General features: G+C 35.4%; 1 protein-coding gene across 2 annotated transcripts in view; it reads right to left on the bottom strand.

Moving 5' to 3' along the window:
• Positions 1-275: 275 nt before the first annotated feature.
• Positions 276-23,004, bottom strand: part of Rnf128 (ring finger protein 128) — a 131,635-nt gene continuing 108,906 nt past the window's right edge. For both annotated transcript variants that reach the window (XM_055618390.1, XM_055618389.1), the window contains exons 3-7: positions 15,608-15,679; positions 10,344-10,426; positions 9,385-9,481; positions 8,550-8,718; positions 276-1,678 (exon numbers count right to left, since the gene is read on the bottom strand). In XM_055618390.1, coding sequence (XP_055474365.1) covers positions 1,545-1,678; positions 8,550-8,718; positions 9,385-9,481; positions 10,344-10,426; positions 15,608-15,679 — 555 coding nt within the window. In that variant the 3' untranslated portion in view covers positions 276-1,544. The remainder of the gene's footprint in view (positions 1,679-8,549; positions 8,719-9,384; positions 9,482-10,343; positions 10,427-15,607; positions 15,680-23,004) is intronic.

The raw sequence follows: 23,004 nt of genomic DNA, 5'->3' as shown, positions 1-23,004 counted from the left end.
GTAACATAAACTTAGGTTGACATGAATATCTTTTTAAGTTACATTTTACTACTGGGCAACTTTATTATTTACTTTGTTGACATCTAAAACTAATCCAGTCTGTTCAGTGATATCAAAATGTCAGCTCCTTCCTTTCTGAGTAAGTTCATATGTAAAAATCACACTAGTGGTTTAATCTGTATTGGTGAACTATATCAATGACCATTTATACTAAACTATTATTTCCTCTCAAAAGTAGGTGCATTATATACAGAAGTTACCACATGATAGCTAAATTGAACACCAGATGCAATATTTTATTGGAATACTTTATTTACATTTTATATTTAAAGAGAATCAGTACAAATTGGGGCATATTTACAGCATTTTCAAATCAGTGTACAAGAATGCAATGGTTCCATCCATTATATATTCAGCAAACAAAAATACACTTCTGTTCTATTTTTGTTTAAATTCTACGAGAATATGCACTGGGAACAAAACTAATGGACAAGCCATACAAAATAGAAATAAAGTGCATTTTTAATAGCTCTATTTACCTTTGGTGGTTGAAGCTTCAAACTTTATATTAAGGCACCTGGAATTCCCCCCTTCCCTTAATTCTTTTTCAAACACCAACAAAATACATTCACAAAACTAGAGATATATGGACAGAATTTAAAATTTAATGTAATTAGAGGGCTTTAGGCCAAATTTAAACTCACAATCAAAGTCAACCTTGTTTGGAAAATATTTTCCACAGACAAATTTTACAGAATATTTTCTGTAGAAGAATTCTGCATAGTAACCAGTTACCAATTTTCTATCATTTACTCTGCTATTACTATTTTCAAATCTTATGGTAGTTTCTATCCTGTGCTTTTGAAAATTTCAAATTTGAGACATATTTTACAATAGTTTTGTTAGAAAAGTTTTGTATCTATAATCTTGTGTGGTGTCACTAATATACTGATTAACAAATTCAACCCGTATTTTCTGACAAACTATGCTCAACACTCACATGAAATACATAGACAGCTTAATTTTTAAAAGAAAGTTTAAAATGAATATTTTGCTTTAATCTTGTACTAGCAACTTAATGTCTAAGTTCTCATTGCTTTTTAAAATTCCAGATCAATATAAGCACCTGGAGACAAACCCTGACACATAGAGCCCAAGCTAAAATAGTAGTATTGTTTAATTATGATGCTATCATAAAATAACGTGATTACAGCCACACCACATTTTTGAAGCAACAAATTTTTATAAGAAAGTTGTTATAAATGAAAAACCCAACTACTTATAGACAGTTCTGAATGTTTAAAAATGTTGCTATCACTATCATCAAGAGGAATCTTGCCTATGAAAAGTGTTATAGTGAGTTTGTGGAAAAAGTTACTAGGTTAAATATGTTAAGTTATTTAATTATAGTATAATATTAGTCATCTCAGCACTTTCAGTTATCATTCTTATTTTAAATTTACCTAGTTCATTAATAGTAAACTAGGCCCTGATTGGCAGTCCTGTCATAACTAACAGTTCAAGTTTTCTATTGACAGAGATTTTTATGATTTAATTTCTCTAACAGGAGTCTCTTGATCAGGAGTTTCATCTTCTTCAAAGGTTGGGTTGTCAACATGAGGAACAACATCCACTGCCACAGAATTTACTTCATGGTTTACCAGCTGTAGATTTTCATCTGGAAATAGAAGTGAAAACGTTAGGATGATTCCACCTTTCTCTTTCAAGGCAGAATTCTGTAGTCATGTCCAAGAAGGCTTCCTTATTCAGTGCCATCATACTCTGATGATTATACTAACTGTCTGTTCCTTAGTATTATATGACTTTAAAAATATAAGTGTGGGGTACCCTCCTGTTTTCATAGCACTCATGGGGTAAGGCACAAGCATACTTATGCCTTCAAGACTAGCCTGAACTACATAGAAATTTCAGGCTGTCTTAGACTATACAGTATGTGATCCTGTCTCAATAATAATAATAATAATAATAATAATAATAATAATAATAATAATAATAACTATTATTATTATTATTATTATTGTTTCTCATAAGGCACTTTGGACATTATTAATTTATGGTTCCTATTTTTTGATTCACGTATATATGCTTACTTTTACCTAGAGTATAAACTCATTAAAGGCAAAAGTTATATCTGTTGCTCTTTAATTTTTTTAAATGTAACAGTTCTTAAACCTGGCTGCACATTATTATCACTTGGGCTATTTGACCCTAATTGTAGAGTAACTAAAATATAAGCATCCTAAAAAGTAAAAAGGTTAAGGATGACTATAACAACACCTAAATAACGTCATACCATATGGCTAAAAAAAAAAAAAAAAAAAAAGGATTGCCTAGTAGTAGCTGAAAGTATTTTATGTTTATTCTAGAAGAGAGAGGTTGAGTAAATACATTTTGGATAAGGAAACCCTTTCTCCTTTCACTGCCACTAAAAGGAATTCCAGTAAGGCCAGTAGGACAGTCTAGAATGAGCCCTGTGGTATGGAGCTGCAATCATATACATCTAGCAATAGAAACCCAATGTCTTCCAGATAAGAAAGTGAGGGAGAGAGAAAGGAAGTTGTTAGGAGCTCTGTGAGTAAAAACATATCTCCCAGCTTTGTTCTTTGAAAGAACTGTAATAACCACCCACTGATAAGTGTGCCTAGTGCCCAAATCTTGCTTTTGAAATAACGATCTCTAAGAAAAGACTTCTTGAAGAAATGACACATTCTGAAACCACGAGTATGTAAGGTTAACCTAGATTCTAGCCTAGATGTCAGTAAACTATATCTCACAGAGCCAAAGCCACAATAAAGAGTGATTTTCCCATTTAAATTTCTTTTATCAAGGGAAACTAACACCTTCCCAAAGAGATACAAAAAAAGAATATGCAACAGAAACATATGTGGTCTTCAAACACTAAATATTTATTACACGGTCCCTTAAAGGGGGAAGAAAAGTCAATGTAAGACTGAAAACATGCTATGGTTTTCAGAAAATAAGGAAGTCAAAGAATAAATAACCCAACTTAATCAAATTTCTAAAGACAGAATCAGGGCCTTTATGAGCAATGGACCAATCATAAACTAACAAAGAATTAAAGAAGTATCTGTGATCTCATCTTACTATAAATAACTGAATAAAATATAAAAGGAATGTCTCTTCCTTACATTTGAAAATTAATATGTGTGGGAAGAAAGAATGACAGAAATAGAAAATCACTATGTAGTGACTGCGTCAATAATAATTATAACAGGAAGCATCAATTATTACAAAAGTTGGCCAATAAAGGAGCCATGAGAAATAATATGCATGCATAGTTTCCAAGCATCTATCAAAGAGATATTTAATAATTACAAATGGAAAATAGCAACTTTAAAGAGAATAATTTGCAGACAGAACCCTTAACCAAGTGAACAAAGCTGAGATCATTTGTAATGAGAACATTGTGTGCCTCATAATATATGCTGCTGATTGGGGTACAGCTTCACTTCTCTGGCATTCTTACCAGAAATGGACAGTGATTTAGTTATCAGAAGCAGCACAAAAGTAATCTTCAAAAGTATCAATATCGTGAAAGGCAAATATTAAGGAATTGTCATAGACTGGAGATCAAGGGGACATACAATTACATGAAGTGTGGAATCTTGAGACAGAAAAGGGACATGCGCCGGCCAGCTGGTAAAGCTGAACAAGGTCTGTACTTAATATTTCATCAGGCCATTTCCTAGGTTCCATTCAAGTACAGGGTTAGGTAAGATGTTCACATTTGCAGAAGCTAGGAAAGGGAGTAGATAGTCATTCTCTGTACCATTAGTGTAATTTATTTTCTCAGCCAATGTGAAGGCATTTCAAAAATAAAATAAAAACCACCTCTAATTAGGCCCCATCCCTCACTGATTCTGATTTAATTGCTCTAAAGTGTTGTTTATATGCCATGTTTTGATTTTGAAATCTCTCCATGTGATTCTGACATACAACCAGATTGAGAGCCAAGGGACTTACTAGATGTACTCTCAGTGTAGTCCCTGTACCAGAAGTGTCAGTACCACCAGGAGATTTGTTAGAGATACAAATTCTCAGGCCCCACTCAAAATCCAAGCCAACAAGTTTTCCAGGAAATTAGATATGTAGTTAACATTGAATACTCCTATTCTAACAAAACTGATACCAATGATGTGCTGCATAGATGAAGTAATTATGCATTTGCAATGTTATAAAAATCAAGCGTCACTGTAATTATCAGTGACAAATATGAAAGATCCCCAAACCCAGCAATATGCAATCACAGACAAAATTGAATATGATCTAAGTGGTCATTTAGTGAACACAAAGTTACCTCTCTTAGGAAGTGCTGAATAGAAAACAGGTTAATATAAGATGCTTTAGAGGATCAAAAGACTGTATGCTACAATATAGTTCCCTAAATGCATTAATAGAAATTTGTGGCTGCGGATATTCAAGTTCAATAAAGGCCTCTCAAAGAGTCAGAGAGTCCTTCGAAAGAGAGTCAGTTTTAGACTTTGAAATGAAGAGTGGAAATACGGCATAGAGAAAAGCAAGGAACCCAAACTGCAGCAGAACTGAGAAAATACATTGCACCAACAGGAAAGAGGGAATCTAGGGGAGAAGAATCCTTAAGGCCTCAATGTGGATGTTACCACCATTCAACCACATAAGCATGCAAGAGGAACATGGGTCATTAGTTCATTTGCCATTCAGATAACCTGTACAGTCTTTTCGGCTTCTCCACCCTCCTAAGCAACCCCTACAAGAACTGAACATAATTAAATAGGATAGAGTTTTATATAAAAAACTAGCACAAATTAAAATTATCTTTTGTCTTCATCGAATTCTATTACCACACTATTAGGGGAACACAAAATAATAATGACAAAGGAACAATGATTCAGTATTACAGGTATAACAATCCACAGATAATTAAGATTCCTAAGAGTGTACTAAAATAAATGTATGGAAATTAGATTTCAAGAAATATGAAGTTTGCTTTTACATAGTTATGTGACTCATGACATCTTCAGATATGTTATCTATGATGCTGATAAGTCCACAGAGGGCAAAAGTTTATGTCACAAGAAGCTGAAATGTTCAGAAACTATTGTGGTAATTAGTTTCTTCCACTTTTACACTGAAATGAGGTTACTTCAAAGTAAAGATTTAGGAAAAACTTTCAAACCAAGAAAACCAGAGCTGCCAGGAGAGAGGATCAGGAATGTTAGGCCAGGCTGGGCTGCATGAGACCCTGCCTCAAAAAAGACAAAAACTGCACAAATCCTTAAAAAGCACATTCCGAGCTCTCTGGTTTCTTTGAAGGTAGGCAGATATAATTTTTGGTAATATAATTTTGGAAATGTAGTTCACATCCAACAACATTTATTCTTTTAATTGTATAATTCAACTGGGGATGTAGCTGAGTGGTGGTATGCAAGAGGCTCTGATTTCCATGCCCAACAATTCAAAAAAGAAAATTAAGTACACAGTTCAATGTCTTTTGTCATAAACACAGAATTTGTAAACATCACCACAATCTAATTTTATTTTGAAAAAAACATTTTTTAGAATTGTTTAGCTTTTGCATATGAATGTTTTGGCTACATGTATGTATATAGTGCCCTCAGAGGTTAGAATAAGCTATATGATGCCCCGGAACTGATGTTACGGATGGTTATGAATCCTTATAGGGATGCTAAAAACCAAACTCAGATTCTATGCAAGAGCAATGAGAACTCTTAAACATTGAGTCATCTCTTCAGCCCCTACCTAATTTTAGAACATTTCTGTCTCTCCCAGAAAAAAAAAAAATCTCTTATTTTTTATCCTCATCCCTCAACTCTAGGAACCATGAATCTGCTACCTGCCTGTAATGGTAATTTATTTATGGTGTGTCTTTGTATGTGTGAGTGTGTGTGTGTGTGTGTGTGTGTACGCCTTTAGGTAAAAAAAAACAAAAACAAAAACAAAAAACCTCAGAGAGTCAGTTCTCTCCTTCTATCAGGTGCATGCTGGGATTAAATTTAAGGAAAAGCATCTTGCTGGATTTCCCCCCTTATTTAGTGACACAGGACTTACTGTATAGCCCAGGCTGTACTCAAACTTATGGCATTCCTTCTACCTCTGTCTCCCAAGTGCTATGATTACAGACATGGGTTACCAAACTTTGCACATTATTCCTTTTTGGTTATCTTTTTTGTTGTTGTTGTTGTTTTGTTTTGAGACAAGGTCTTACTGTGTTGCTCTGGCTATCCTGGAACTCAAAATTGTAGACCAGGCTGGCTTTGAATTCACAGAGATCAGCCTGCCTCTGCCTCCCAACTGCTGGGGATTAAAGATATTTGCCACCACACCTGACACCTTCTGTTATACACATACACCAAATTTTGTTTATTCGTTTGTCAATTAACAGATGAGTCTTTTCTACTTTGGTCTTATTAGGAAAATTTTGTTGAGAATACTCATACTAGTTTTTGTGGGGGCATAGGTTCTCATTTCCCTTGGCTAAATAAATATTGAGAAATGGGGAAAAAAACTTTGACCATCTTAAGTTCTTTTTTGATTCCTCCCCCCACATACCATTAATAATTTATATTTTTGAAAAGGGTATTGAGGTTAGAGAAAGGAATAATAATTTATATGGAGATTTGATATTTCTTAGAAGTAAGTCTAAAAATTCCTCTAAATTTCTCCATTCATGTAAAATTGCTAAAGTGTAACAATAATTCACATGAATTCCAAAAGCAATAAGTTTAATCTTAGTTTCTTTTTAAAATTTATTTATTTATTTTTAATTAGAGTTTACTCATTTTGTATCCAATCTGTAGCCCCCTTCCTCATTCCCTCCCAATCCCATGCTCTCTCCCTCATCTCGTCCCATATACTTCCCCAAGTCCACTATTAGGGGAGGTCCTCTTCCCCTTCCCTCTGACCCTAACCTATCAGGTCTCATCAGGACTGGCTGCATTGTCTTCCTCTGTGGCCTGGCAAGGCTGTTCCCCCATGAGGGGGAAGTGATCAAAGAGCCAGCCACTGAGTTCATGTAAGAGAAAGCTTCTGTTCCCCTTATAAGGGAACCCACTTGGACACCAAGCTGCCATAGGCTACATCTGAGAAGGGGTTCTAGGTTATGTGCATGCATGGTCCTTGGTTGGAGTATCAGTCTTATAAAAGACCCCTGGGCCTAGATTTTTTGGTTCTATTACTCTCCTTGTGGCGCTCCTGTTCCCTCTCAGTCTTTCTATCTCCCCCTTTCTTCATAAGATTCCCTGCACTCTGCCCAAAGTTTGGCTATGAGTCTCAACATATGCTTTGATAACCCTGCTGGGTAAAATCTGAAAGGCCCTCTGTGGTAGGTTCCTGTCCTATTCCGTTTTCTCCCACTTCTGATGTCTATCCCATTTGATTTTCTGAGTGAGGATTAAGCATCTTACCCAGGGTCCTCCTTCTTGCTTAGTTTCTTTAGGTGTACAGATTTTAGTAGGTTTATCCTATAGTATATGTCTAATATCCACTTATAAGTGAGTATATACCGTGTGTGTCTTTCTTTTTCTGGAATACCTCACTCAGCATGATCTTTTCTAGTTCCCACCATTTGCCTGCAAATTTCATGATTTCCTTGTTTTTAATTGCTGAGTAGTATTCCATTGTGTAAATGTACCATAATTTCTGTATCCATTCTTTTGTTGAGGGACATATGGGTTGTTTCAAGATTCTGGCTATTACGAATAAAGCTTCTAAGAACATGGTTGAGCAAATGCCCTTGTTGTGTACTTGAATATATTTTGGATATTTGCCTAGGAGTGGTATAACTGGATCTTAAGGAAGCACTACTCCTAATTGTCTGAGAAAGCGCCAGATTGATTTCCAAAGTGGTTGTACAAGTTTACATTCCCACCAGCAATGGAGGAGGGTTCCCCTTTCTTCAGTCCTCTCTAGCATTTATTGAATTCCAATAGCAATATGTTTAATCTTAACTTCTATCAATTTATTCATGTCCTGAAAATGTCAACAGGTGGCAGCACATACCATTGTTAAACCTAGTTTCCTATCTGCAAAATGGATTCCAGAGAAAATAGGCATAATTCTAGGTTTAGTAAACCAAATTCTTCTATTATTTCAGGATTAATTTATCCTATGTTCTGTTTTATATGTAATAAACAATATCTTTTAATGTTTAAAGCTTCTCTTTTGACTTAGTAAGAAGTTAATGAGCCAACGTTTAAATGGTCCAGAGAGCAGCTTTCCAACAAAATCTTCCTTTGTGAATAATCCCAATACCTCCTGCATATAATCTATTTTAGGAATATATATATATATATATATTCCTAATATATATATATACACTCTTTGAATATGCATATACTTTATGGCAGGAATGCGTCTTTTATTGAGCCATTTTAAGTAGGAAAAAAAAAACTCAAAATGGCATAATGGATAAGTGGAACTACTATTAAAAGGCGAGAACACATGGCCAGATATGTGGTACACACTGGATTACTTGTGATGAGCTCACTCCCCTTCAGTACTGTGCTTACTTGCTGATTGCACGTGTTCATCCAGAGGTGGCTCATCCACTCCCTGTACTGAAGCGTATCCAGATGATGCAGTCTCACTGCGATTGTCCTCTTCATGGGGAGAGGCAGTATTAGATGCTTCATTAGAAACAGGAACTTGTAAGGACACCGATCCATCTTCAAGATCCACCTTTGAACAAATTAACACATCCATAGTACATTGATATGAGTATGTTTTCATTGATGATAACTCAGAACAATATTTCTTAGCCTCATAAATCTCTAATCCATTTTCATGATCACAAAAATCTCTTGCTGGACCATTCATAGTAGCTGGGGTAGAAATTGGTTCTACCAATGGGGTACAATGGCTGGTACAAAGTCAGCACTCATTATACGTTAGTATATATTATTCTGTCCCAAAAAAGAACCGTGAATTGCTCTCACCTAAATATTTGTGTTAAGTTAAAAAGATTTCATTGAGTTGACATTTATTGTATCTTGAAGATAAGTGTTTTCATTTACCAAATACAAATTAAAATTTTATTATGCTTTCTTAGACTATCATAGTTACCTAATGATAAATTTTGTAACTAGGTAATAATGACAGATAAAACATAAAAGAAGATAGCAAGTTTTTGTAGTTAGTTCTAACTTGGAGAAAAAGGAAAATGATTATGCCCAAGATGGTAAGAATCTCCCTTTGTCTATGAAAGAAATATGTCTCTTTTAGGTATAAACTATGATTTTCACAACACCTACCCAGAGAGATAAGGATAATATTTTCAGGAATTTTCAGACATATCAATACCACACTGCTGAAGTTCTTTCATAGGAAGAATATAGCAATGTTTACCTCAATTCCCAGAGCTTTGAGAATGTCACACTTGCACATGGGGCAAGTCCTGTGTTCTAAAAGCCATGGGTCCACACATGTCTTATGGAAAATATGACTAATGAAGAAGAAAATATATGTTAGAAAAAAAGATAATGTAGCTATTAGATGTGAAACAGCAATCTCTCTCTCTCTCTCTCTCTCTCTCTCTCTCTCACACACACACACACACACACACACACACACACACACACAGATTACACTTAGCCTTTGCATGCATGTCTTTTTCCCCTTGTAAACATGCCCTTTATAAAGGAGCTGCAAGAATAGATTTTGGAGATTTCATAATATAGAGTTCTTAAATATAGAAGCCCCATTACTCTCGTTTCAAAAAGCTATTTTTAGTGTTCATAACTTGAAAATGGCTAATACTACCTGACTTAAATCTGTTGGTTGATATTTCAAATGTTACAATATTAAAAATCTCAGTTCCCTAGCTCTAAAATGAAATCATCCTTCTCAGTAACAGAATGATATAGTACTGAGTACAACACATTACTGATACTTTAGGCAATGAAATGTGCTCCAAGAATATCACTATTTATTAGTTGATAGGCTACATGTTAAGAATAAATAACCTTCCTGAGAGGAGTAATTTTTTTCTAAAAACACCTAAACAGCAAAGACTTCAAAATAGGGCACTAAGTTGATTTTAAATTTTTCTCAATAGGAGTGGTAGAATGAATTTAAAATCATCAAATACTACACACACACACACACACACACACACACATTCTACTTAGTAGGTTTTTCAGTTTTCTGTAGAGGAAACAAACTGTTGAGAACAAATTGTACTGGGTTTTGGAAACTGTAATTCAATTTAGTGCTATATCAATTTGGAAGCATTCAAAACACCTTTCCTTTGTCATGCTAATTTTGTAGAAGTTATCTTTACAGATATGAAAGAAGATGAAACTTACTTGCAGGTTAGGATGCGCACCAAATCATTTGGTTTATAGAGCTCAATACACACAGCACAGCTGTCTCCATCAGGGCCAATTTCCTATGAAGAAATAGTTATTTACTCAAACATGGAAAAGTAAGTTAAACTTCAGAGCTAGCCAGTATATGCATTGAATACCTAGAAATACCTATAGATGGCCAAATTTCTTATTAATGAATATACAGCTGTAAAGTTTCAATGGGTGCTTTAAATTTATTGACCCTTTGAGGAGGTAAAGTAATGAAGTTAATAAAATGGAGAAGGGACAAAGTAAAACATTAAGTAGTGACTTCAACTCTTTTTCTTGAGTTTAGAATTCATAGAAAGCTGTCCATAAGTTTACGGTTATGTTTTCTCTTAAAAAGGTATAATATACATAGAGTAAAATTCATTCATTTAGTTCTTTATGTTCTGAAACACTATCTAGTAGTCTAATCCCCACCACAATCAAGGTATAGAATACTGACATTATGCCAAAAAATTCACCCATATCCCCTTAATAACTAAGCCTTTTTCTCATTCCCAAACTCTGCCCATCACTGATTTATTTTCAATTCCTATATCTTTTTAAAGTAATGCCGTGTAAATTGAGTCATGTACTATCTAGCTTTTGAGTCTCACTTTCTTCACTAATCATGAGGCTTTTGACATTCAAATATGTTATCTGTAGGTAGCAGCAGGACCCTATTATCCTTTTATTATTAAATTTTATTTCATGATATAACTATTCCAAAGTATATCTACTCACCCGGTGATAGGAGTTTGGATTCTTTCCAGTTTAGACAATTTCTAATAACTATGTTTAGGAATTTAATGGGAATATAGGGGTTTCCCTCCTTCACAGTGAACATCTAATATGGTAAGTATTTTTAACTTCATAAGGAATTGCTAATCTGTTTTGCAGGGTGGTCATGATCATTTAGCACTGTCGCCAGAAGACACATAAGAATTCTGGAGGCCTTACATATTTACCAGGTCTTGGCTTTTCCAGTTGTTATTACTTTTAGCCAGTATAATGAGTGTGTACTGGTATCACATGTGGCTCTAACTTTCTATTTCTCTAATGACCAGTGATATTGAGTATCCTTTCGTACACTTCTCAGCCATATGTTCCTTTGACAAAACGTCTATTTATCATCCTGACTGTATTGATTAATATTTATGAAATATTGTTATTGCTGTTAGCTACCAAGTGGGCACTCGGAACTGAACCCAGGACTTCTGTAAGAGCAGCAAATGATCTTGAACTCTGAACAATGTTGTCAGCCCATGTTCATTCAAAGTAATTAGCACATAGTGTATTAGGTTTCATTATGGCATTTATATTTTCTGTTACTTGTTTTTATTTTTTGTGTATGAATGCCTGTGTGTATGTTTATACACCATGTGCATACAGTGCCTGCAGAGGCCAGAAGAGGGCATTGGACCATTGGGACTGGAGTTAGAGATGATTGTGAGTCACCAGGTACATGCTGGAAATTGAACAGGTCCTCTAGAAGAGCAGCCAGTGCCTTTAGCCACTGAGTCATCTCTTCAGCCCTGTCAATGTGGAATTTTAAATTTTGTTGTTGTTGTTGATTCTCCTCTTTCCATATTCTCTACCATCTCCCTGACCCATCTTGCATCTTTATACCCCTCCCCCATAACCTCTTCTCTGTTTTCATATCACACGTTTGCATCTATATTTTTATTTGGCTGCTCCTATTGTTATTGAGTCAAGAATTCTTTATATTCTAAGTGTAGTTGTCTAATAAATATGTGATTTGAAAATATTTCCTTCAAGACTGAATCTTGTGTATTCCTTCTTTAAAAACTGTCTTTGAAATAACAGAGATATATTTGTTTGTTTAGTTGATACATGGTCTCACTACATAGTCCTGGCTGTCTGGGAATTTGTTGTGTAGACCAGATTGGCCTCACACTCAGAGATGCCTATGCCTCCCAAGTTCTAGGGTTAAAAGGATGTGCTCTACCATGTCCAGAAAGAATAAAGATGATTTTAATTTTCATGTTATTTTACTTTGTATGTATGTACCTTCCTGTATGTCTGTGCACCAAGTACATGTCTGGTGCCTACAGAATCCAGGAGAGGGCATAAGATCCTCTGAAACTGGAATTACATATGGTTGTGAGCCACCATATGAGTATCAAAAATTCAACCTGGGTGCTCCGAAAGAGTAACCAGTACCCTTAAGCAATCTTACCAGCCCCTGAAGAACAGACATTCTCAAACTTTGAAAACCAAAATTCACATTTTCTCTGTGGACTTGTTTTTGGTGTCATGCACAAAAACTATTACTATTAAAACTATTATTGTATTCCACATCATGCATTATTTTTTCCAAAGACTTGTAAAGAATTGACAGCTATGGATTTTATATTTAGGCCTATAATGTTTTTTAGTTAATTTTTACACTGAATAGAGAATGAAGGTATTTAAAAAAACGGATACTATGCTGGCTAGTTGTTTTTTAACCAACTTGACACAAGAGTCATTTTGGAAAAAAAAATCTCAAATGAGAAATTGCTCTCACCAGATTGGCCTGAAGTGTACTTTTTTCCCCATTGATTTATTATTTATTACAATTTATTCACTTTGTATCATGGCTGTATCCCCCTACCTCATCTCTTCCCAGTCCCACTCTCCCTCTCTCTTCTCCCACTATGCCTTTTCCTTAGTCCACTGGCGGGGGAGGACCTCCTCTACTTCCATCTGACCCTAGCCTATCATGTCTCATCAGGACTGGCTGCATTGTCTTCCTCTGCAGCCTGGCAAGGCTGTACCCCCCATGGGTAGGTGATCAAAGAGCCTGCCACTGAGTTCACGTCAGAGACAGCCCCTGTTCCCCTTACTAGGGAACCCTCTTGGAGACTGAGCAGCCTATGGGCTTCCTCTGAGCAGGGGTAGTAGGTCCTCTCCATGCATGGTCCTTGGTGGGAGTATAAGTCTCAGGAAAGACCCTTGTGCCCAGATTTTTTTGGATCTGTTGCTCTCCTTGTGGAGCTCCTGTCCTCTCCAGGTCTTACTATCTCCCCCTTCTTTCCTAAGATTCCCTGAACTCTGCCCAAAGTTTAGCTATGAGTCTCAGCATCTACTTCGATACCCTCCTGGGTAGATTCTTTCAGTGGTGCACTTCCTTGATTGATGGTTGATATAGGAGAGCACAGCTCACTGTGGGTGGTATCACAGTGGTAGTCATGAGCATTATAAGAAAACATGTTGAGCAAGCCATGAGAAAACAAGCCAGTAAGTAGTGTTCCTCCTTGACCTCTGCATCAGTTTCTGCCTCTAGGTTCCTGTCTTATTTGAGTTGCTGCCTTGACTTCTCTCAGTGATGGACTGTCACATAGAACTGCAAACTGAAGTAAACACTTTACCCCCCCCCCCCAAGTTGCTTCTGGTCATAGTGTTTTAGCATAAAGTTCTTGCCTTAATGCCTTTGTATCTTCCTAAAAAATAAATTGGTCATGTGTCTGTTGTTCCATTTCTGAATTCTATAGTATTCATTTATTTATTGGTCTAGCATCTCTACACCCCCACAGATACAGCCTTAAAATAATTCTGAAAACTGGGAGTATGTGAATTACTATCCGAAGTTGTTCTTTTTTTATCCCTCATCCCCTATATTGAGACCAGATGTAGCCCAGGTTGAACTTGAATTTGCAATCCTTTTACCTCAGGTTTTTTTTTTGGGGGGGGTGTGTGTGTGTGATGGAATTGAAAGCATGTATCAGCACTGTCCAACACAACCCAGGAATGCAAGAACTCTGAGTGCTTATGAGAACACTCCAAAAAAACAAGACAAGAGTGGTGACCTCAGATTCTTCAAAATACAGAATTGTTCTTGGAATGTGTTTCCATGCTCCTCCCAGGTGTAGCAGATAGGAGTAAGTTTATTTCCGATTACTCATTATTGCTTGCTGATGTTGTTCAATTAAATATTTATATGACTCTATAGAAAACGTGTTTTTGCCATGTATGGTTTTTCCTTGTGATTGTATACAGCTTGCAAACATGAAAACTTTACTCATCTGATCATTCTTAACTCTCAGAATATAAACTGTCTAGTTCCCAGAATAAAGCTGGCTACTGCATGAGACTTTAGTCTATATTATTTATTTTATTATTTATTTATCCCAGGTCCCAGCACTTCTAGCGCAGTGACATTCAACTTCTATAGTTCTTCTTCATCAAAAAAGTTTTGATTATACTTGAGCTTTTCTAATACTATCTCATGAAAAATTTTGTGGAACCTGTATCTAAACCATAGGATAGCTTAAGATGAACTGACATGTAACAATGAATTTTTTTCATCCACAAACATGATACGTATCTCCATTTCTTTAGATTTTCTTAGATTTTTTTTTCTCCATGCGTATGCTTTAACTCAAAACTGCAAGGGTGCTACCTTCACTGAATATTACCACTGAGCTGTAACCTCCAGCTCCTATAATTTCTTTTATTGGTGTTGTGCAAATTTTAACACACACACACACACACACACACACACACACACACACACATATATATATATCTTGTATATATTTTGAATATTTATATCTGAGAACCTAATGCTTCTGATGGTGTTATAAAAACCTTACTGCTCTAAGTCCTTGTGGTTTTTTGTTATGTCTTTTCAATGCACTTTCAATTGCCAAAAATCTAAAATGAACCTTCAAAGTTGTACTGAAACACAATTATTTTCATATCATTGCTATTGTACCGCTTAGTAGCTTTCAGTAGCATGGCTTATTATTTTTTGTGGAGGTCAAGAAGTAACCGAGGTGTTGGCAGATCCTTCTTTGAACTTCAAGGAACATACCTGAAATTACTTTTTCTAGCTTATAGAGAAATCCTGCATTCCCTGTTTCATGGGCTTTTCTTTGAATAATTTCACATTTCTTTATTCTGTTGCAACGTTGCTATGTATGGTGGTCAAACCTCCTCACTTCAGCTTATAAGGATTCAGATCATGTTTAGAACTTGTCTAAATAATCCTGGATGATCTCATTCTCAAACTTTCCATATCTGCAATTTCTCTCTAGCATAAAATGTGACATTCACATGTGCCAGTGATTAGTATATAGGTACAGTTGGGAGCCATTATGTAGTCTAATTGTAGGTTGAATAGAATTTTAATATTCAATGAGATATATAAATGGCAACAAAATGAAAATTGGAGAAGGGCATTTGGTTTAAACAATGGTTTGGTAGTATTGCTTTAAAAGTAATAAAAGTACCTTGTCTCCTTGTTTCAAAGTACGCAGCTGAAGCCTTCCAATAGCTTTTTTGGCATCTGCCTTTAACTGCCTCTGTAATAAAAATAGATATTAGAAAACTTATTTTTAAAAGAGGTATGATTAAAATTGGTATGAAAATTTAATATATATCAGTAAAAGCTACTATCTAAATAAAATTTTAGATTACCATATGTGGCTGGGGAGATGGCTCTGTCAGTAAAGTGCATATTATGCAAGCATTAAAGATCTAAGTTTGATGCCCAGAACCCCCGTAAAAGTAGACCCCATAATGCATGACTCCAATCCCACCATTGGAGAGATGAAGTGTGTGTGGGGGGAGGGTAGTCTTGCGCTTTGCTAGCCAGTCAGTTTAGTTGATTCAGTGAGCTCCAGGTTCAGTGAAGGACTCTGTATCAAAGTAAGGTGGAGAGCAACTGAGGTAGACACTTGTCTTTGATCTGGCTTTTGACCTCTGGCTTCCACACGCATATACAAATAAATGCACATGCACATTTTTAATTAAAAAGTTTATACATATATTTTGATCATATTCTTTTCTTTCCTTCAACTCCTCTCAGAGCTTTCCCACCTTCCTCCCATACAACTTCATGTTCTTTCTTTCCCTCCCTGTTCCTCCCTCACTCTTCCCTCTCTCTTAAAACAAAACAAAAACAAAGCAACACAAAAAAGTCAAAACAATAAAATAATAATGCAGTAAGGGAAAAAAATCAAAACAAAAAAAATATGGACTCTGTTTTGTTTTAGTTATCTACTCATGGTTTTGGGGCCTGCTCTTGAATGTGGTTGATACACCCATTGACACTCTAGTGGAAGAAACTGATTTTCTCTTTCTCTGCAGGTATCAATTGCAATTAGCTTCTTGGCACACACAAAAAATTAATTAACCATAATACATAACTCATTTATCTGATATGAAGCAGGATCTTCCAAATTGTTGAAACTTTTTCTTATAGCCCACTGAGTCAATTTTATGCTGCCTATATATTCATAGCTGTGTGGGGCCATCCACTACAGTGGTGGTTCTCAAGTTTCTTAACGTTGCGGCCCTTTAATACAGCTCTTGATGTTATGGTGGCCCCCCAACCATAACATAGTTTCATTGCTACTTCATAACTGTAATTTTGTTAGTTATGAATCCTAATGTAAATAGATATCTTATATGCACCCTCACAGGAGTTGTGACCTGTAGGCTGAGAACCACTGCACTAGAGCATGGCCCATTTACTAAGGGCACACCATAAAAGAAAACTGACCCATCAACTGTTAATAGTTCAAGGAGGGGTAGAGGTTTCCAGCCCCTCCTCCTCCATGCAGGAATGCTGACTGGTTTGCTTTTGTACAGGTCTTGTGCAGATAATCACAGTTGATGTGAGCGCATGGGTATAGTGGTCCTAGCATATCAGATGATGCTGTTTTGCTCCAGTCCTTTGTAACATCTGGCCCTTACAATTTTTTTCTGCTTCATTCTTCTAAAATATTTACTGAGCCCTGGGGGTAGGCAATGTGACATAAATGTCCCATTTATGGCTGAGTACCCTTTCTACTTTGACCGGTTGTGAGTTTCAATGGTAACTCCTGCCCACTGCACAAAGACACTTCTCTGAGGAGGACTGAAAATTGCACTAATCTACGGGTACAGACACATGAATTTAGAAGGCAGTTTGATACTACGTCAAATTAGCAAAATAGTAGTAATAGGTCTGTTCTTCGTCAGATTTATAACACCAGACATTAGTTTCCTCACATAGAATGGACCTTAGATTCCCAAATTAAGGAAACTTACTGCGTTTCTCTACTCTTAAAAACAGCATCCCTGGGACCATAATGGTAAAAACAGCATTTGAAAGAGGTATGATTAAAAATGGTATGATGATTTAATATATATCAGTAAAAGTAAATAAAAATTTAGGTTACAATATGTGATATATTATTATATATAATATACTACTCTTCCAAGTGGATTCGGATGCTATGAATTATTGAAGCAATTTTGCTATTTTCAAGCTCAGAGGACATTAAAATATACCTTCTCCAATTTCTTTTCTGAAATGGGTCTTGTGTGAGCAAAAGTACACAGAATTTGAATTCAAATGGACCTATATTCAAAATCTGATTTTGTTACCAAAGAATGACGCTAAAAAGTGTCATTAAAAAGTGTCATTCTTGAGCTTACTTACTTTTCTATGAAATGAGGAATATAACAACCCTTACATATTCAATATTAGAAAAATTTGTTGCTTACAACCAGTACTGTCTAGGAAAGAGGAGGAATTTGGAGTTGTATCACTACATACATATCTAAGATAGTCTGTTTTATTTTTCTTTTTCCTTTTTTAAAAATTTTATTTTTTTTACTTATTTATTGTAAGTGTGTATGTATATGTGGGGATGTTTTATGTGCTTTGACAAGTGTGTGAAGGACAAACCACAGCTTTCTGGAGTCAGCTTCTTTTTTCACCATATGTATTCTACAAATCAAACTCTGATCAACTGGAAAATGTCTTGACCCATCCAATCAAGTCTCAGTGTGCAAAAAAAAAAAAGTTTTTTATGTATATTTAAGTAGCACAAATTTACACTTCTACATTGATTTTTTTTTGGTGTAGGTAGACTCATTATTTGAGGACTTGAAATAGATGTATACTAATTATGAAAACATATAATTTTTCAATACATACTTATTTTTTTTATTAATTACAGTTTCTGTTTGTTCTGATGTCCATCCCATTTGCCTTTCTTAGTGAGGATTGATCATCTTACCCATGGTCCTCTTTCTTACTTAGCTTCTTTAGGTGTACAGATTTTAGTATGTTTATCCTATATTATATGTCTAATATCCACTTATAAGTGAGTATATTCCATGTGTGTCTTTCTGCTTCTGGGATACCTCACTCAGGATGATCTTTTCTAGTTCCCACCATTTGCCTGAAAAATTCATGATTTTCTTGTTTTTAATTGCTGAGTAGTATTCCATTGTGTAACTGTACTACAATTTTTGTATTAAACATCAAACAAAAGCTCACATAGAGTTGAGCAATTCTGCACAAACGAGTCATAAGTAATATGAAATGGGATGACCCAAAAAGTTAAGAAAAGATTAGAAAGTATTAAGTCATTGAGAGATTGTCTTTCTTTTGTGCAATTTGAATTGTCCACAGGTACACAGATATTTGTTGTAATGTTGCAAATAAATCCTTCCTTTTCTTTCAGAAAAAAAATTGTCTATATTCTACATAAGAATGCCTCTGGTGAATATAGTATATGTGTAATCTAAACTTGAGGTAGATTTTACATCAGGGTAAATGCTGTGTGGACTCAAGATTATTGCAGAAAGACAGATGATACACAATCATATTTTGAATTGAAATCTTATTTTGAATTGTAAAATGAATATAGTTAACAAAGGCAAATATAAGCTATTGCTCATAAATATCACTGGATCTAGGTAAAATGTCTGTAAATATTCCTGATAAATATGTTTTGGAAGAAAATAATCTATAAAATGGGCATGTAAAGAATATTCTCAATGCCTAAAGATGTATCTTACATATCATTTTTGAAAGGCATTTGACTTAAAGCTAATAAAATTACTAGGCAAACCATTTTTCCTCTATCATAAAAACAGCAAAAATCTCTCTAAGATTGCTTCCTGACCAGTAAATATAGATTACTAAAAATAACTAATGATGATGCTAATGAAAGCCAGAGAAAAACTAGAATAATAGAACTTGATCATTATATTCTTGGAATCCAGTCCAGTAAAACCATCAATAATTCAGCTGTTTTCTGATATTTTTCAGTCTCTGTTCCTTTCACTGAACAAGTGGGACCCACATGCCTGACTGTGGCTCAGAATTCTAAGCCTCAGTACTTTCTTATCACATAGATCAGTAGCTAATAAGATATTGAGGAAAAAGTGCAATAGAAAAAGAAACAGAACAGAGAAAGGAATACATTATACCCAGAAATATATCTTTGTTGATATTTTTTTACCTGTCTTTAAAGCATTTCTCATTGAAGTTTAAGTAGCAAACTCTATAGCCAAGTGGCTATTTCCTAACATGCTCATTAGGAAGTGCTATTTCTCTAGTGTGTTTACTTGATTAAGTGTATATATTCTGAGATGGAAGGGTGATCTGGTTGCAACATCTTTCGCCCTGTTCATCACCAAAGTTGACTCAGCTAATCTGGCTGGCTAGGTTGGTGTCTCCTTTCAACCTTACCACTCAGTGTGTGTCTCACCCAAGGCTTCATGCTTGGTTGAAGAAAACAACCTTCTCTTACAGAGGAGGAGCATTCTTTCCCAGGGTATATGAGTACCTGTCCTCCCCCTGGTGGAACCTCTAAACAAGCTTTCATTTCAATTCAATACATTACCAATTCCCAAATTTTCCATGAAAATGCTTATACATTTATTAGCAATAACTGCCAGACACCTAATTTTCCTTCATTGTACCTAGAATTATAGCACAAATTAAGTTGAGCTCACGCTTAAAGGCAAAGTTATATTCCATGTATGAATGTATTCCCAAGAAACAAAAGATCCGGTATTAGTACCAAGCCAAAAATAGGTGATGGGGGTAAAACACACACACACATGACCTAATTGCAAATGCCAAGTTTTTAAATAAACTTGTTTATAGAAGATCTCTAAAGACCTACAATATTTAATGACAGCATGATGGTTCAAATAGTAATTTATAATTTATTCCAGAGAAGATTCTATGTGAGTGGATGGTGGTAAATGGAGAAACTCACAAACAGCCAAAATGTAAAGAATAAATGTCAGTGGAGTACTCAGCCACAAATGGGACATCTCTATCACTCCCGTCAGAGCTCAGGGACCTCTCTCAGAGAATACAGTAGGAAGACTGTAAAAGCTAGAGTTCAGGGATGGCCAGCACAAAATGTCTTCAGGACACAAGATGACCACTGAACTCATGAACTCACAGCACCTGTGGTTGCCTGCATGAAATAAAACCAGTCAACATTCCTGCATGGAAGTGGGGCTTGAAAGCCCCAATGCTTAGCTGAGGAGCTATTTATAGTTGATGGGGGCAGGGGGAGGGATCATCAGCTTTCTTTAAGGGGGTGCCTCCTCATAGATGACCAATGCTCTACAGCAGTGGTTCTCAACCTTCCTAATGCTGTGACCCTTTAATACAGTTCCTCATGTTGTGGTGACCCCCGACCATAAAATTATTTCATTGCTACTTTATAACTGTAATTTTCCTACTCTTATGAATAGTAATGGAATATTTGTGTTTTCCAAGGGTCTTAAGTGACCCCTGTGAAAGGGTTACTCAATGGCAAAGGGTCCCTCAACCAATTCCCACAGGTTGAAAATCTTGCTCTAGAGGCTTATCCTACACCCATGATATATAGGCAGTGCAAACTGGAGTCTGGGTAAAAGAAAGAGAAAGAGAGAACAGAGAATTGGTAGGGAGTAGGGAGGTTAGGTGAGACTTATAGGGTAAAAATCTTAAAATTCCTTGTATGAAATTCTTAAAGAATTGATACAAATAGTCTTCGAAGAGGACTCTATGTCTTATAAGTGTATATATATATATATATATATTTAATATTTATATATTAAATATATATTTATATATTAAATATATATTTAAAATATATTAAATATATATATATATATTTAATCTTTCTTCTACTAAATTGTTAGTAGCTAGACGACTGGGCCAATTTTTTAAAATTCTCATAAGTGGCTACTCACTGCTCAGAGAATATTTAATTTTAAAATATAAATACTTTCACAGCTTTCTCAAACAAGACATTTCTCAGTTTTAGTTATTAAAAGTCTCTTTTTCCAGCACATCTGGGGAAAGAAATTTTTAAAGAGCATTTACTGGGCCCCAACTACGTATCAGTTTCAGCTTGAAGATTTTTACCTGTGTCATCACATATAATCATTAACTAACTTGTGAAATAGGTATTTTAATATGCAAGTTTTATAGACAAGTCAAGTGGGTTCTGAAGCTTGACTAAAGTCCAGGCAGGTGGCTAGTTGTGGCCGATTCAGTTTCACCCCAGGTCGTACCTGACTTTAAAGCTCAGGATCTCCCCACATAGTACACTGCTTCCATTGTGTGCTGGCCTTTAAAAGTCTTTGCATACCTCATGAAGAAGACAAAGGAAAGAAACCAGGGAAGGAACCCTCAAAGTCGCTATTATTCAGTCTTAAATCATTTCTAAATTGCTATCCATTGTGATTTGAGAAATATTTTAAGTAGGTGTATTATACTAACAGCCTCTCCCCTCCTCCTCAGTCCTAAATCATATCTGGTTTAAGAATACTTGACAACGGAGTTGAGAACTGGAAAAAAAAAAAAACACTGCTTTTTTTGTGTGTAAGCCAATTTTCTTAACAGAAGCTTAATGCCATTCTTCCAACCAATCAAAGGCTTTGACCATGCCAGTAACTGAAGATAATCAGCTACACAGTTTTGGGTTGTTGTTGCTGTTTCGGTTCGGAGACTTTACAAGGTGGCTGTGGGGGAGGAAGCCGAGAATAAAGTCAAACCAATTCTCATCAGTTATCGTAACTTTCAATTGTAAACTTGTAGTGAACACAGGATATTCTATTTAGTTCATCTGTATATTTATACTACATTATGTAAAATATATGTCAGTCTGTTCATTTTTCTGTCCAGGGTTTGGTCACAGGACATTTTACATTCACTGTAACTGAAATATGCACCAACAACTTTGTAGAGTTTGACTAATTACTTAATGTTGCTAGAGTATACAAAACAAAGAAAGGGAATAACACAAACAAATGAGATTTTTCTGCACATGAGTCATGCCTTTTACAAAAACAAACATTTTATTACAAGCTAAAAATATAGGACATTTTCCAACAATGAAGATTAAAAAATCTTAATATTGGCTCAGAGTTTATAAAAATGATGTTCAACGTTTTTAGAAAATATAGAGTAAGAGGATTCTTTCCCCAGGATACCTTCCTGTGAGCAAATGCAATGTTTGTGCTATGTGGCAACTTCGGCATCAGAAATGAAAGGCGTTGAAAATGAAAGTTAATTGAAAACCTATGCATAATACTTAAATAAGAGAGTTCCTACAGTGTGAAAAATTTATCTTCATTTAAAAAACATAAAGAAGCAACTTTAAGAAAAAAAAAGTGTTCTTTATAGGAAAGGAGAAGAAAGTGATTAAACAGGTTCCCATATATCTAAAAACCTTGGAGACAGGGATAAAGAGGAACATAGATCATTCCCATAAAGATGGCCACCATTAACAGTATAAGGAACTGTACTGAAAGGAAGAATTGTGAAAAAAAGGGAAATTGGCCAAAAGGTATGTTACAACTAAGATTATTGGCTTTTCAAAGAAATGTAATC

The sequence above is a fragment of the Psammomys obesus genome, unplaced genomic scaffold, assembly GCF_907164565.1.
Source record: "Psammomys obesus unplaced genomic scaffold, mPsaObe1.curated_primary_1811, whole genome shotgun sequence".
Taxonomy (NCBI): domain Eukaryota; kingdom Metazoa; phylum Chordata; class Mammalia; order Rodentia; family Muridae; genus Psammomys; species Psammomys obesus.
This window is presented reverse-complemented; position numbering and strand designations above follow the sequence as displayed.